Genomic DNA, 14,352 nt, shown 5'->3' with positions numbered 1-14,352 from the left:
TACTCCCAAGTTCTTGAAGCAAAGTGGTGTTTCCCTGGGAGGCTTGTAGACCCCACCCGCAGGCAGTGTGGTGGGAGGGGGTAGCACAGGTGAGGGATGGTTTTCTAGATGGTTTCTTTAGCGTTTCTTTTAGCATCTGGAGACTTGTAGCCATAAAGAACTTCCGTTTACTCCACAACCCAAATGTGCACTTTAAAAACTTCATTGATGGCGGTGGGTGGGAGGCTCAAGAGGGAAGGGATATATGGATACATATGGCTGATTCACATTGTTGTATGAAAACCAACACAACATTGTAAGCAACTATACTCCAGTTTTTAAAAAAATGAAATGAATATTATGAGGGAAAACATTTTAAAAATAAAAACTCCATTGATAGAAGGGGAGTTTAAAAAAAAAAATTCTGCTGTCAGCCTACCACCTTCCAAATGACAGGGGCAAACGTACATTCTCTCCCAGTCACCCTTCCCAAGAAAGCTGCTGTGTGTTTTATCCTCATTCCCTCTCCGCTTAGTTTCCCAGGGACTGAGTTAGCACGTCTCCTGTCCAGTAGCACCAGCGGTCAAGCAGGGGCCACCCCGCCAGGACGCCAGCTCTCTTCCTCTCGTGGGGCCCCTGGGCCACTGCCTTGCATTTTTTTCTTAAACATATTATGACAGCTGTACTGACATATAATTCACAGACCCTGTGGCTCACCCATTACAGTATGCCGTCCAGTGGTTTTTAGTAGGTTCACAGAGATGTGCAGCCATCATCACGGCCAAGTTTAGAACATCTCCATCACCCCAAACAAAGCCCAAACCCACTAGCCGTCACTGCCCGGCCCTGCAGCCGCCCCCCACCCTGGCCAGCCTCCCATCCACTTCCTGGCTCCATAGACGCGCCTGTGCTTGCCGCCTTGCCTGTCAGGCTTCCCCCAGGCCGAGGTCTTCCTCTTTAACATCCCTGCCCGAGAGAGGCAGCAACACCATCTCCTGGGGACAAAGACGCAGACGTGAACTCTCTCGGCCGCCTGCCATCTGCCCGTTTCCTGGCCCTGAACCCCCGGCCCTCAGCGCTGGGGCTTCCCTCTGTTCCTGCTTCCTTGACTCTCCTGGGTACACACAGACTGCAGGGTCATGTGGAGGGCAGCGGCTTGTTTGGGGAATTCGTCAACAGACTGAGTCCATGGCGTGTTTGGCCCTTGGTCAAGGCTCAAGGCCAGGCTGATCAGGAACAAGTCACCCAGCCCGTCCTCCACACTCTAACTCAAGCGAGAGAGGCTGGATAGAGGAGGATGCAAGAACCAGAGTCTGCCAGGACCAGGGGCTCTGACTGCCGACCTGCCCCATTAAAAATGATCCATGTCTCGTGTTTTACATAACACTGAGGCAGAAAATCAGCTTGAGGAACTCCGGGATCAGACGTACAAGAACACCAGGCATCCAAGCACAGGTCGTGGGTTCATTTGTGATTAGAAAGGGAAATGACTAGAGATCACAGAGAGCAAGCAGAAAACTAGTTCGGGCCTTGGCCACTCACTCTGGGAAATACTTGAGCGACTTAGGAAGTCACAGCGCTGCCTCTGCAGCCAGTTTGCATACCTCAGGGAGGGAGCTGGATGGGTTGCATGCTCTCTGAGTTGCTTCCCTCAGCCCCCGAGTCCCGCAGTTTGTTACACAACATCAAATGGTTGAATGGGAGCTTCCCCCCCTAAGTTTACTCTCCAAATGAAATCTGATGTTGGGACTCCTTGCTCTGAGGTTGGATTAGACGTGCCAGGATTATATAACCCATTCTTACTTTTGTTCTTTTTTCTTTTAAATCTTTGGCTGTGCTTCACAGCAAATGGGATCTAGTTTGCCTGACTAGGGATTGAACCCAGGTCCCATGCATTGGCAGCCTAGAGTCTTAACCACTGGACCACCAGGGAAGTCCCCCATTCTCACATCTGCTCCTCACTTAATGTGTGAAATGGGCATGTGTCTTAAGCTGATGGTTTCTTCCAGCCCAGCTGCCTATTTAATTCTACTGTCTGTCCAACCAAACAGAAATCATGGTACCACCCAAAGTAGGTTATCTCAAAGTCCAGGGAATAGAAACACGGAGTTGGGAAAGTCAAAGTAGGAGGAAGAGGGTAGAGAGCAGTAGTTTTATTTCCCAAGACATTTGATGCAGTGAAAAGTTGGGCTTAACGTTTATCTTTGTTCGCGGTTGTTACCATTTTCATGTCACCCTAACAACATCGGTGGTGGTTGTAATTATTAACTAGAGGGATATTTGTCATGCTAAAAGTGAAAGTCGCTCTGATTCAGTTGTGTCTGATTCTTTGCAACCCCATGGACTATAGCCCACCAGGCTCCTCTGTCTATGGAATTCTCCAGGCAAGAATACTGGAGTGGGTTGCCATTTCCTTCTCCAGGGGATTTCCCCAACCCAGAGATTGAACCTGGGTCTCCTGCATTGCAGGCAGATTCTTTACCAACTGGTAAAGAGCCACCAGGGACGTCTTCATCATGCTGAAAACCCTGATCCTTTCAGACTTGCAGCATTTTCTGTTGTTGTTGAATCACTGAGCTGAGCTGCTTTGCATGTTCAGTCGCTCAGTCATGTGCAACTCTTTGCAACCCCATGGACTGCAGCACATCAGGCTTCCCTGTTCTTCACCATCTCCAGGAGCTTGCTCAAACTCATGTTCATGGAGTCTGCCACCCAACCATCTTACCCTCTGTCATCCCTTCTCCTCCTGCCTTCAATCTTTCCCAGCATCAGGATCTTTTCCAATGAGTCGGCTCTTCACATCAGGTGGCCAAAGTATTGGAGCTGCAGTATCAGTCCTTCCAATGAATATTCAGGACTGATTTCCTTTAGGATTGACTGATTTGATCTCCTTGCACCCCACAGGACTCTCAAGACTCTTCTCCAACACCACAGGTCAAAAGCATCAATTCTTCAATGCTCAGCCGTCTTTACCGTCCAACTCTCACATCCATACATGACTGCTGGAAAAACCATAGCTTTGACTAGATGGACCTTTGTCGGCAAAGTAGTGTTTCTGCTTTTTAATATGCTGTCCAGGTTTGTCATAACTTTTCTTCCAAGGAGCAAGCGTCTTTTAATTTCATGGCTGCAGTCACCATCTGCAGTGATTTTGGAGCCCACCAAAATAAAGTCTGTCACTGTTTCCATTGTTTCCCCATCTATTTGCCATGAAGTGATGGTACCAGATGCCATGATCTTTGTTTTTTGAATGTTGAGTTTTAAGCCAGATTTTTTCACTCTCACCTTTCACCTTCATCAAGAGGCTGTTAATTCCTCTTCACTTTCTGCTATAAGGGTGATGTCATCTGCATATCTGAAGTTATTGATATTTCTCCTGGCAATCTTGACTCCAGTTTGTGCTTCATCCAGCCCAATATTCCGCATGATGTACTCTGCATATAATTTAAGTAAGCAGGGTGATAATATACAGCCTTGACGTACTCCTTTCCCAATTTTGAACTAGTCCATTGTTCCATGTTCTAACTGTTGCTTCTTGACCTGCATACAGGTTTCTCAGGAGGCAGGTAAGGTGGTCTAGTATTTCCATCTCTAAGAATTTTCCACAGTTTGTTGTGATCTACACAGTCAAAGGCTGTGAATGAAGCAGAAGTTTATCTGGAATTCTCTTGCTTTTTCTATGATCCAACAGATGTTGGCAATGTGTTGGCTTTGCATGGAGAGAAGAAAAATGAGAAATGTCTTATAGTGACTCTGGGAGGAGCAGGGTGGGGGTGGCGTGTGCTGAATGATGGACGCACGATAATCCAGCAAGACTAAGGCAGACAGGAAAGAGGGGACAGGAAGCTCTGTGCCATACATTGTGACCCTCTAGATGATCCCACCAACATGCACTAAATCTAAAAAAAAATCACATATTGAGTAGCATTGCTGGGTTTGTTATGAAAGCTGTGTGTCTGGTGGCCAAAGCACCAGGACAGACCTACATGGTGAGGAGGCAGCTGACACACGGTTCCAGTGCCTGCCTCCTGGACACGCGACAGCTCTGTGCAGAGTTCATGGATACCTCAGATGTGGGTCTTTCCTGTAAAGTCTAGCAAAGGGGAAATCCATGGGTGATGAATGACTACAGTAAAAAACAGAATTTTATACAAAGAGTTGATTCTTCCTGTTAAACATCCCTCAGCTCCATCTCCTCTCTCCTTCTCCCATCACCACGGCTCTTCTTTAGATGACTTTTAACTTTTGTCTGAATTGTTTCCGTGTTCAGTTGTCCGAACTCTTTCCTGTTTTCCACACTGTGGCCAACAGGATCTCTCCAAAATACATATCCCTGGATTCTTTTTGCTTACTTTTCACCCAATTCTTCAACATTAGTGACAATCATTTCTTCTCCAGAATTTTTCCATATCAGACTCCTTGTGCCAAAAGTGTGGATTGATGCCCATTCTGTGTTTCTCCAACACCCCATAGTCACCTTGTCATAGTCTTTTCCACCCGCTAAAGTAAGTGTTTATTTTCTTGTCTGAAGCCCTCATTAAAGGGACTAAACCAGACAGCAAGAACATCATTTACACCCTTGTATTTACATTGCCCAATGCTTACTAGATGCTCAAATATTTGAATGCATGATTCAGCGGATGCTATGGGAGTAGGCTGGAGGTGTGGTGACATTTAAATTGGATCAGGAAGGACAGGTAGATGTGGCTGTGTAGACATGGGCATTGCTGACAGAGAAACAGGTGTAGGAAATAGCAGGTGATTTGATTTGATTATAGGGCAAGAATTAGCAAACCCCAGCCTGTGGACTAAATCTGGCCCCAGCCTGTTTTTGTAAATAAAGTTTTATTGTAACAAAGCTAAGCTCATTCATTTACATATCTCGTGTAGCTTTCACACCACATTGACAGAATGGAATAGTTGCCACCATTAAGACTGCAAAGCCCAAAATGTTTATTATCTGGCACTTTACCGAAAAAAAGTTTATCAGTCCTGCTATAGAGTAGAAAGGGGAAAGAAGCAGGAGTGACATTTAAAAGCTAGGTAGGAAAAAAAAAAATAAATAAATAAAAGCTAGGTAGGGCCAGATCCTGGAGTTCTCAGAATAAAGTGTGAACCCATTAGTCATATATTCTGTAGACACAGAAGACTTCTAAGATATTACACTGGTTCTTTTAAAATCTGCTCCTCTCTTCTTTGGTTCAGTGGTCAATGCTGCTGCTGCTGAGTCACTTCAGTCGTGTCTGACTCTGTGTGACCCCATAGGCGGCAGCCCACCAGGCTCCCCCGTCCCTGGGATTCTCCAGGCAAGAACACTGGAGTGGGTTGCCATTTCCTTCTCCAATGCATGAAAGTGAAAAGTGAAAGTGAAGTCGCTCAGTCGTGTCCGACTCTGTGCGACCCCATGGACTGCAGCCTACCAGGCTCCTCCATCCATGGGATTTTTCAGGCAAGAGTACTGGAGTGGGTTACCATTGCCTTCTCAGTGCTCAATAAAAAGTATTAAATAAGGAATGCATTGTGCCTATTTTCCCCTGTAGTATCCTGCTACTCTTCTAATGTGCTTCAGACTGATCCTCTTATTAGAAGGAAAATAGTTTTTAGGGGCTACACAACTGTTAGGTATCTAAGCTGACAAACTTAGAGAGATCTAGTTAATATGAAACTGTTACAATTTCAACTGGAAAAAAATTGCTCTTAAAATCAATCTGTTCCTTCCCCAACCCCACTCAGCCTCAAAAGAACTGGAGCAAAAGGACTTCCTTCGTGGTCTAGTGGCTAAGACTCCACACTCCCAGTGCAGGCTGCCTAGGTTTGATCCCTAGTCAGGAAACTAGATCCCACATGCCGCAACTAAGAGCTCACATGATGCAACTAAAGATCCTGCATGCTGCAATGAAGATCGAAGATCCCGAGCGCCACAACTAAGACCCGGTGCAGCCAAATAAATAAATAAATAAATATTTTTTAAAAAGAAGTGGAGCAAAAACATATTCTGTGAACTAAAATCTTAGAGCACACTGTTTTCTAAGTTTAAAGTTGAAAAAGGAAATACATACAAAACCTGATGACAATGAAAATTATAATCTGTCTTGTTAATATATATGCAAAAATTCTAAACAAAATACTAGCAAATCACATTCAGTGATGTATAAAAAGGATAGAATCACAACCAAGTTGGACTTATTACAAGAATGCAAGGTTGGTTTAATAGCTGAAAATCAATCATTGTACTTCAGTGCATTAACAGAATTAAGGAGAAAATTGTGACACCAAAATTGTCTCTGGACATTGCCAGTGCCCCATGCAGGGTAAAATCACTCCTAGCTTAGAACCACTGCAACAAAGGAAAAAAAGCCTTTGACAGAGTTTAAAACCCATTCATTATTTTAAAGACAAACACACTTAGCAAGCTAGGAATGGAAGAGCTTTCTTAATCTGATGAATATCACTTTTTTGAAAAACCTACAACAAATACTATGCTTAATGGTGAAATATGGAAAACGTTCTCCCTAATATTGGGCAAAAGACAAAAATGCCACTCCTGTTCAGCTAACTGGAGGACCCTGGTGGTACAATAAGGCAAAATGAAAAAAATGAAAGACGTGAGGAATGGAAAGAAGGAAATAAAAGTCTTTCATTTACAGACACCAGAATACAGTATATGCAGAATACTGAAAAGAACCTACAGATAAACTGTTAGTATTGTGCAGCAAATTTGTTAAATTTACTTATTTCAGTCAGTATATCTTGTATTTCTACAGACCAGCAACAATTAGAAGACATTAAAAAGTGATGCCATATCTGAGTGTGATCCAGTGGTCCAGTGGCTAAGATTCCCACTCCCACCCAGGTTCGATCCCTGGTCAGGGAAGTAGATCCCACTGAGACCCAGTGCAGCCAAATAAATAAATAAAAATATTTTAAAGTGATGCCATTTTTAATAGCATCACAAAACAGCAAATACCTAAGAAGAGAGATAACAAAAACTGTGTAAAATCTGTGTACTGGAAACTACAAGATAATATTGAGAGAAAATTAACCAGATCAATGCACATCAAATGTTAGTGCGTCAGTATTACCTGGAGGGTCTGTTAAAACAGATTGAAGGCCCATTACAATTCATCAGAACGAACTTTTGTGTATGGTGTGAGGTCACAATTCACTGTTTCCAGCACAACTGCTTGAAGCGATCAGTGTTTTCCCACTGCAGGTTCCTTGGTTGTAAGTCAGGTGACAGGGCATGGGTCAGGCTGTTTCCAGGTTCTCTCTTCTGTTCATTTGTCTACTTCTCCCTTTGTACACTGATAAAATACCATTTTAATTATAACTTTATAACTGATCTTCCGTGGCTGAAACTTCAGGAGATGGGCCTTGGTGTAGGACTGGTTTGTTCTTGTTTATCAGGTCATTCTCATAACCCTTTGATCTGGAAACTTGCATCCTTCTGTTTAAGGGCATTTCCTTGAATTATCTTGCCTGTTTACTTTGATCATTTCCTCCCCTCTGTTTTTCCTGATTCCTTTTTCTGGAATTCTTATTCAGTTGTTGGCCGTCCCACACATATTCTCTAATTTTCTGCTCTAAAAAAAAATTTTTTTTTTTTTACTTTTTTGTTGTGCTTTTCCAGTTACTCTAGTTTATCTCTAGACTTTTATTTCTTTTTTTTTTTCTGTCATTTTAATATCTAAGAGCTCTTTTCTTCTAGTTTTTTCAAGTAGCATCAGATTCTTATTTATGGATTCAATCTCTCCTCTGATCTCTCTGAGAATGTTCATGATCTTGGAATTTTCAGCATTCCACATGGTTTATTTCTTGTAAGTTGCCTTTTTTTCCTTCTTGTTTTGATGTGTCTTTCTTGTTAAAGGTTTTTCTCACCTGCTTGGTGGTCATTAGCTATATGCACGCACTTAAGAGTGAGATATTAAACTGATTATAAATATTCTGTGCTGGGGTGGTTGATTGTGACTTCACTGGTAGAGTGATCTTTCAGAGCCTCTTGGCACTTGGACCCTTCAGCTCCCCAGAGAAGGTTCTTCTGATCCTCTGTCCAGAGGGGGTCAGTTTGATTCCTTGACTTCCCTTTATCAGTATGGTTCTTCACCGTAAACTCAGCTTGATGCCCCCACCCCTTCTGATCCCTCTTTTACCTTCTTTAAGAATAAACATCTAGTTTTCTGCCTGGGTGACCTAGTTGCTTCTGAAAGAGCCTCTCGTCCAGTCTGCTCTTTTCAACGTCATCTTAGCCAGACTTCCAGAGCCTCCCAGCACCCCCACACTGTGCTGACCCCTGTGAAGTCTGAGCCCCAGACCACAGGAGGTTGGTTTCTGCCCCTGCCCCCAGCTGCTGACTAAAATTCCCCTTTCTTGGGTCTTTTGCGTCAGTTCCCACCTTTCTTTCTGCTGTCTACCTTCCCAAATATTGCTGTCACGTCTTTTCCTATTATAGTTGTCTTTGTGACTTGTCTTTAAAAAAAATAAAGCCCATTTTTGTTTTAGTAATGTTTCTGGAGGGAGATGAGATAAATATGTAAGTTCACTCCACCATCTTTAACCAGAGATTCCCCCCACTGTTACTGTGGGGAAACCAAGCGTATCTGTTAGCGGTGAGTTGAAAAGGCCCCTTCTGGAGGTACTGAAGAATTGCTTTCTTGTCATTGACTCACGAGGAACAAAATTGTCTAAGATCCATAATTTGCCACACCTTTTGGACAGCCTCCTTTTTCATGCAGGTCTAATGGTGAGGGACACACAGGCAGGGGTGTGCCAGTGCGGCTCCCTGGGTGGTACACTCTCCAGGTAGGGAAGTGTTCACTTCCCAGGTGGGAAACGATTTCCACCCTGATTTCTGTATTGATCCCTGTGTTGTTGTGGGATTTTCCCCTTCTGTGAAGCCACTGTGGGCTTTATCTCATTCCTCACGCCTGAACCTTTTGTACAGGATGATGAGAGCCTGAAGTACCTCACACACGAGGAAAAGGACGTCCTCCTGTTTTTTGAAGAGACGATTGATTCCCTAGAAGATGACTTTGAGGGGCAGGTCCTGTGTGACGGTGACGCCCAGTGGCACTCTCCGAGGTCTCTGGAAGACAGCACGTCCGCTCCCTCCGAGCCAGAGGATGTCGTGGCCTTGGTGCAGCTGGGCCCTGGAGCCGGGGAGCCTGAGAGCCTTGAGGAGGTGAAGGAGACCACAGGTGAGCACAGGAGCACCCCGACGTGGCTCGTCATGTGGTACTAGACAAGAGGCCCTCCTTCCTCTCATGGTCTCTGTGTTTCTAGCCAGTACAGAGCTTGTGGGGCTGATCAGATTTTTTTGTAGGGTGGAAGCATCCTCTCTGTAGTTTGATTGACTAAGCAAATAGGTGTTTTCATGGCATATTAGGATGACAACACAGGAAGGGAAATTCCAACAGGGTGAGAATAAAGAATGAGACCAATCAGAGTCAAACAAGCAGATTGCATGTGTGGATAAAAGAAAGAAAGGGAACTGGAAATGGCTTCAGGTAACAATTCTGTTCTACAAAGAAAACATACAAAAGACTAGTACTTTAGCACTTGAGGTTTAATCTCCACTCTTGTGTAAGATTATACCCCTATCCCAAGGTGGAAGTATTTGAACTGAAAAGTCAGCTGGTTCAGGAAAACAAAATCTATCAGAACAAAAATTCAGCTCAGCATCTATTTTGTTAATTTTGCTTAACTCGGGGTGGCATTAGAGGAGAGCTATGTTTTTTTGTCCCTTGAGTCCTGTGACAAAAACAGGGGCACGGGCAAGGAGAAAACTTTCTTCTAGTTTTTATTTTTTTTCCTTGATTGGAAATAATATTGGAAATGTGGGCAGGGGGTTAAGGATTGAAAAAAGATGAGGGAAAAATAGGAGGGGAAATATGTTTACCCTGCTGTCTGCAAATATTGCCACTTGTCACATGCCTCTAGAAATATATCCCCCCCCCCCTTTATTTTTTGCAAGCAAGGCTGTGTATCACACAGAATTTCACACACTGTTGGTTTTATGTTCCAAATATGGGGCTCAGTTTTCAAAGAAGAGACTTAAATATGAATTTCCCATTTTTATCACACTTCCCTGAAGAATAATTCGTAAAATAAATTTGAACCAGCTGATCTTTAAAACATGTCAGACTGTATAATTATGCTAAGGAAAACACTTTTTGAAAGTTAGCCATTTGCCCATCAATTCTCTAATATGATGTTTTCATCCTAATTTTAAGTACCCATTCGGTGGCAGGCATTGTGTGAGATTCTGAGGATACAAAGATAAACACATGGCTCCCAATTTTGCAGCTGACATGAGTGTAAGTGCAGAAAAGTGTTAGGTGATCTATGATCAGGTATGTTAGACTATATTAATAGTAAAGGTTCACAGGGCTGGTGTAGTAACCTCTATCAGAGGCTGTCAGGAAACATTTCTATTTCTGGAGGAGAGGGACACATCCAACTATCCTTTACCTAGAGGATCTGAGGGAGGGGTTGGTGGGTACCACAGACTAGCCCGCCTCCTTTGCCTTTGTAAAAATCCCGTATAAGGTAAGGTGTATCCTCCCGGCACATGTCTCAGGATGATGGCTCCTGTGCTTCCCAGGTACTGACTGCTTCTGGCTTGTACTTCTTTCATCTCGTGATTCTGAGAATCATACTGCCTACTCTTTCTCTAGTTCTGGGGCTGTAGAAGGAGTTTAGTACAGGAGGTACTGTTAAAATTGGTATTACATCCCTTGAGACCTTTGTAAAGTCAGTGGAAAGGAAAGGTGATGCATTTATTTCTGCATGTGGTCGTAGCTTATGAGGATTCTCACTACTTTTCAGGGGCTGGCCCTTTTGGAAAGGAAGACGCCCCTGACCTTGATCACAAGAAAGAGGATGCAGAGAAGTCTCCTCCGTCAGACCCCCCAGGGCCTGAGGCCCTGCCATCTTCCCTACCTGCCTCACCTGTAGCAGCTCCGGCCCACCCCAGGAGAGAGCCCCCCGCTCCCCCCGCAGAGCACCCCAAACTGCCCCGCTCGGTCCCCACTCCGCTCGTCATCGCCCAGATGTCTGAGAAGCTGGCAGGGAACGAAGGGCTTTCGCCCACATCTCCGTCCAAAGAGGGCAGGCCTGCAGAGTGGAGGACGCTGGCTTCTCTGGCCCCTCGACACGGAGACCACTCACCGTGGCACCGACAGCCGGCGCCCAAGATCCACCGCTTCCCGAGCAACATCAGTGTGACCAACAGTGCGGGGAAGGACTTCAATAAGACCATCTCCAAGGCCGCAGTCAACGTGCAGGAGCGCAAAGCCCAGGTCCTGGCCAACATCAACGGCGTCTCCTTCCTCTCTGTGGGGGAGACGGAGGACCGGGCCCAGAGGGGCGAGCCCATCGAGCAGAGAAGCGTCTCTCCCGAGCAGAGCCAGCCAGGCCCGGCCCAGGAGGCTGTCCCCACGCGGGCTGGGGCCCGCGGCGCCCAGCAGTCCAGAGGCGTGCAGACAGAACAGCCCCTGCCGCTGGCCAACGGCTTCCAGAGCATCCACGACGTCCTCAAGAGCCAGGCCGGGCCCTTCGTCTCCACCGGGAAGACGGTGACCTTCCGTCCGGACCCGGCCCTCCCCAGCAGACTTGCACCCCAGCAGCCGGACTGCGGCCAGGCGGCCAGGAAGCGGTCGGGCTCGCTCCCCAGGGCTGTGGGGTTCAGACCCCAGGGTATCACTGTCCAGTTCTCGGGCCGGGGCTCCACGGAAGAGGCCCGCCGGGAGGCCCTGCGGAAGCTCGGCCTCCTGAAGGAGAACTTATGATGGAGAGTGAGCGGACGGCGGGGAAGGCAGGGTGGCCTGCTGCGCAGAGCCAAAAATGGATGTGCACATGCGCACAGCTGCAAAGCCCCGACTGGGTACCGGGTTGACGACTAGAGATGAGGGCCTGGGAGTCAGTAGATGAACCGCCCTCCATTCTGCATCCGAGCTGGGACATCCTTCCGTGTAAGAGGGCCCGCATCACATCTTGTCTTCCCTTTTCCAAGAGCTCAGAGAATAACCTTGAAAACCTACAGGTTTCTATGATTTGTAAATGCCATATGTTTTTTGGATCTAGGAGGAAGGGGATTTGGGTCTGATTTTTTTTTTTTTTTTTTTCTGTTATTGAGCCTCTGATCTAACCTTTAATCCCCGAATGCATGAGAGGAAAGCCAGTGTAGATCTCATACTCATTTCCCTAAGAAAGGGAACTTCCCCTCCTTTTCAAGAAAATAAAGAAGTGCTTGTTCAATTTTCATAGTGTCTTAAAGTACTGTTTTGGTCTTTTGTTAGTTTTTTAAAGGTGAAAGACAGTATGTTAGCCTGAGATATGCCTTTGTTTCTTGATAAAATTTGGTTTGCCCAGGATGGTTTTTTTTTTTAATTGAAAATTAAAGCCTTTAGAGTATGATTTGCTATAATGTTGAGCTATGGGAATGGAATGTAAGGGTTCAGTTTGGGAAAAGGGGTAATTTTAAGAAAGTCTTATCAAACTACAGAGTCTTTGTTACTGGGAGATATGTGTGTGATCATGTACTGTGTATATACATGTACATAATGTATGTTTATAGGGACATATATACAGATATAGGTGGTATGCACACACATTATTACATATATATTAACTTCTTAAAACCCTGTTGCATAACTGCAGGATTCAATCACTTCCTATTCTTTTGATACACAAATCATCTCAGTGTTGAGATGATGCCACAGAAATTGTTACTTCCTAATCAAGAAGTCTTTTAAGGACACATCTCCATAACATTTCGGTGAACCAAAGTGCTTTTTCTTCAACAATGTGTTCTGTTCCCAGTTAAAGTAATAATCCAAATAAGCTTCCTACTAAGCATGAGAGTTCATTTTTTTAGTGAAAGTTTTTTTTTTTTAGTGAAATATACTTTTTGTGTGTGTATGAAGTACACTTTTAAAGATGTCATGTATCACCTAATTTTAACCTAATTTTATCACCATATTTTAGTTTTGCATGTTCCAAGGTGGCTGGTAAACAAGGAAACAAGGGTCTTAACAGCCCCCATGTTCCATGGGCAAGATCTCAGGAGTAATTTAAAAGGGAAAAAGCAGCTAACTAGGTTACACAGCATGAAACTGGTTTTCTCCCATACCATGTCTCCCATGCTGAGTTGTAACCACCAGCTTTATTATCAAAACTATTTCGGGCTGGAGTCTAAAACCTCTAAAAATAGACCAGGAAGGCACACACTTGAAAGTCACACCCTTTTGTTGTATGTCTCAGCCACTGTCACAGAATCTTTCTTTCCTGTTGAGTATTATTTAAACTCAAACTTCTAAATGTGCTGTGAAGGGTGTTTTTCATAGTATCAATTTGCCTTGTAAATTACATAAAATGATTGTAATGTTTTCTTTAGAATGACAGTATTTAGTGACTTGCCTAGCTCTTGTCCTCCCAAAATAATCTCATAGATTCTCGATGGTCTTAATTTAAATAGGTGCTTTGATTTTACAGGTTTTTAAAAATAGTTTTTATTTTACTTCTGTTTATGTTGGATTTGTTGAATGGATTCTTGGGGGCTGTTATTTCCTTTTTATAAAGCAAGATGCCATGTTACACAGTATTTTTAAATGGCTTACATTTTTAAAATCTCTTGTATTTGAGGATTCTTTTTTTCTTGTCCTGTGACTTCATTGTGATTAGAACTTGTCTATATGTTAGTGTATTTGTTCTTATAATGGTATTTTTGAAAAATAAATTTAGAGATGTCTCAAGTATAAGCAACTTTGTTTTTGAATTTTACCCTTATTCTCAGGTATTTTCTTTTAAATGGTTTTTTAAATATTCTTTCCTTCTATTTATTCATAATGTTTTCTACCTACTTATTCATAATTATCCTGGCTTACTCTGGCCACTTTGTGCCCAAAAGCCTAGCAATTAAAGCCGTATATTTTGTACAAGGCTCAAATTTTAGCCACTAATGAACTAACCTGTATTTGTATGTATCACCTTAACAAAAACAATTCCTTTTCTGAGGGTCATTTGTTTCCTTCCCATAGCTCTGTGATAGGACATCCTTAAAAGGTCATCTTCAAGGGAATTTTAAGGACCATATGTCAAAGCAAACTCATAACAAAAAGGAAATATGAATCCTAAGTGCTCAGTTTTTTTTCAAGTGATCCTTGTAAATCAACCCCCATTTTAGTCCCCATTAAGATAAAGATGAAACTTTTTTTTTTTTTTAACTGATTTTAAGTATTAAGATAAAGATGAAACTCTGTAAGTTAATAGTCAAAAGCAGGGAGTCGGGGAAGGGGGGATTCTCTGCTTTTAGGCAGATACGTTCAAACTGGCAAACCAGAGTCATCTGCAAAGGGTAATACCCTGCAGTTTCCA

The 14,352-nt window shown here is 43.8% G+C and overlaps 1 protein-coding gene across 3 annotated transcripts in view; it reads left to right on the top strand.

Moving 5' to 3' along the window:
* PROSER2 (proline and serine rich 2) overlaps positions 1-13,740 on the top strand; it is a 44,156-nt gene extending 30,416 nt beyond the window's left edge. For all 3 annotated transcript variants that reach the window (XM_043479115.1, XM_043479117.1, XM_043479116.1), the window contains 2 exons: positions 8,921-9,173; positions 10,804-13,740. In XM_043479115.1, coding sequence (XP_043335050.1) covers positions 8,921-9,173; positions 10,804-11,765 — 1,215 coding nt within the window. In that variant the 3' untranslated portion in view covers positions 11,766-13,740. The remainder of the gene's footprint in view (positions 1-8,920; positions 9,174-10,803) is intronic.
* The last annotated feature ends 612 nt before the right edge of the window (positions 13,741-14,352 follow it).

The sequence above is a fragment of the Cervus canadensis genome, chromosome 10 (genome assembly GCF_019320065.1).
Source record: "Cervus canadensis isolate Bull #8, Minnesota chromosome 10, ASM1932006v1, whole genome shotgun sequence".
Lineage (NCBI taxonomy): Eukaryota > Metazoa > Chordata > Mammalia > Artiodactyla > Cervidae > Cervus > Cervus canadensis.
This window is presented reverse-complemented; position numbering and strand designations above follow the sequence as displayed.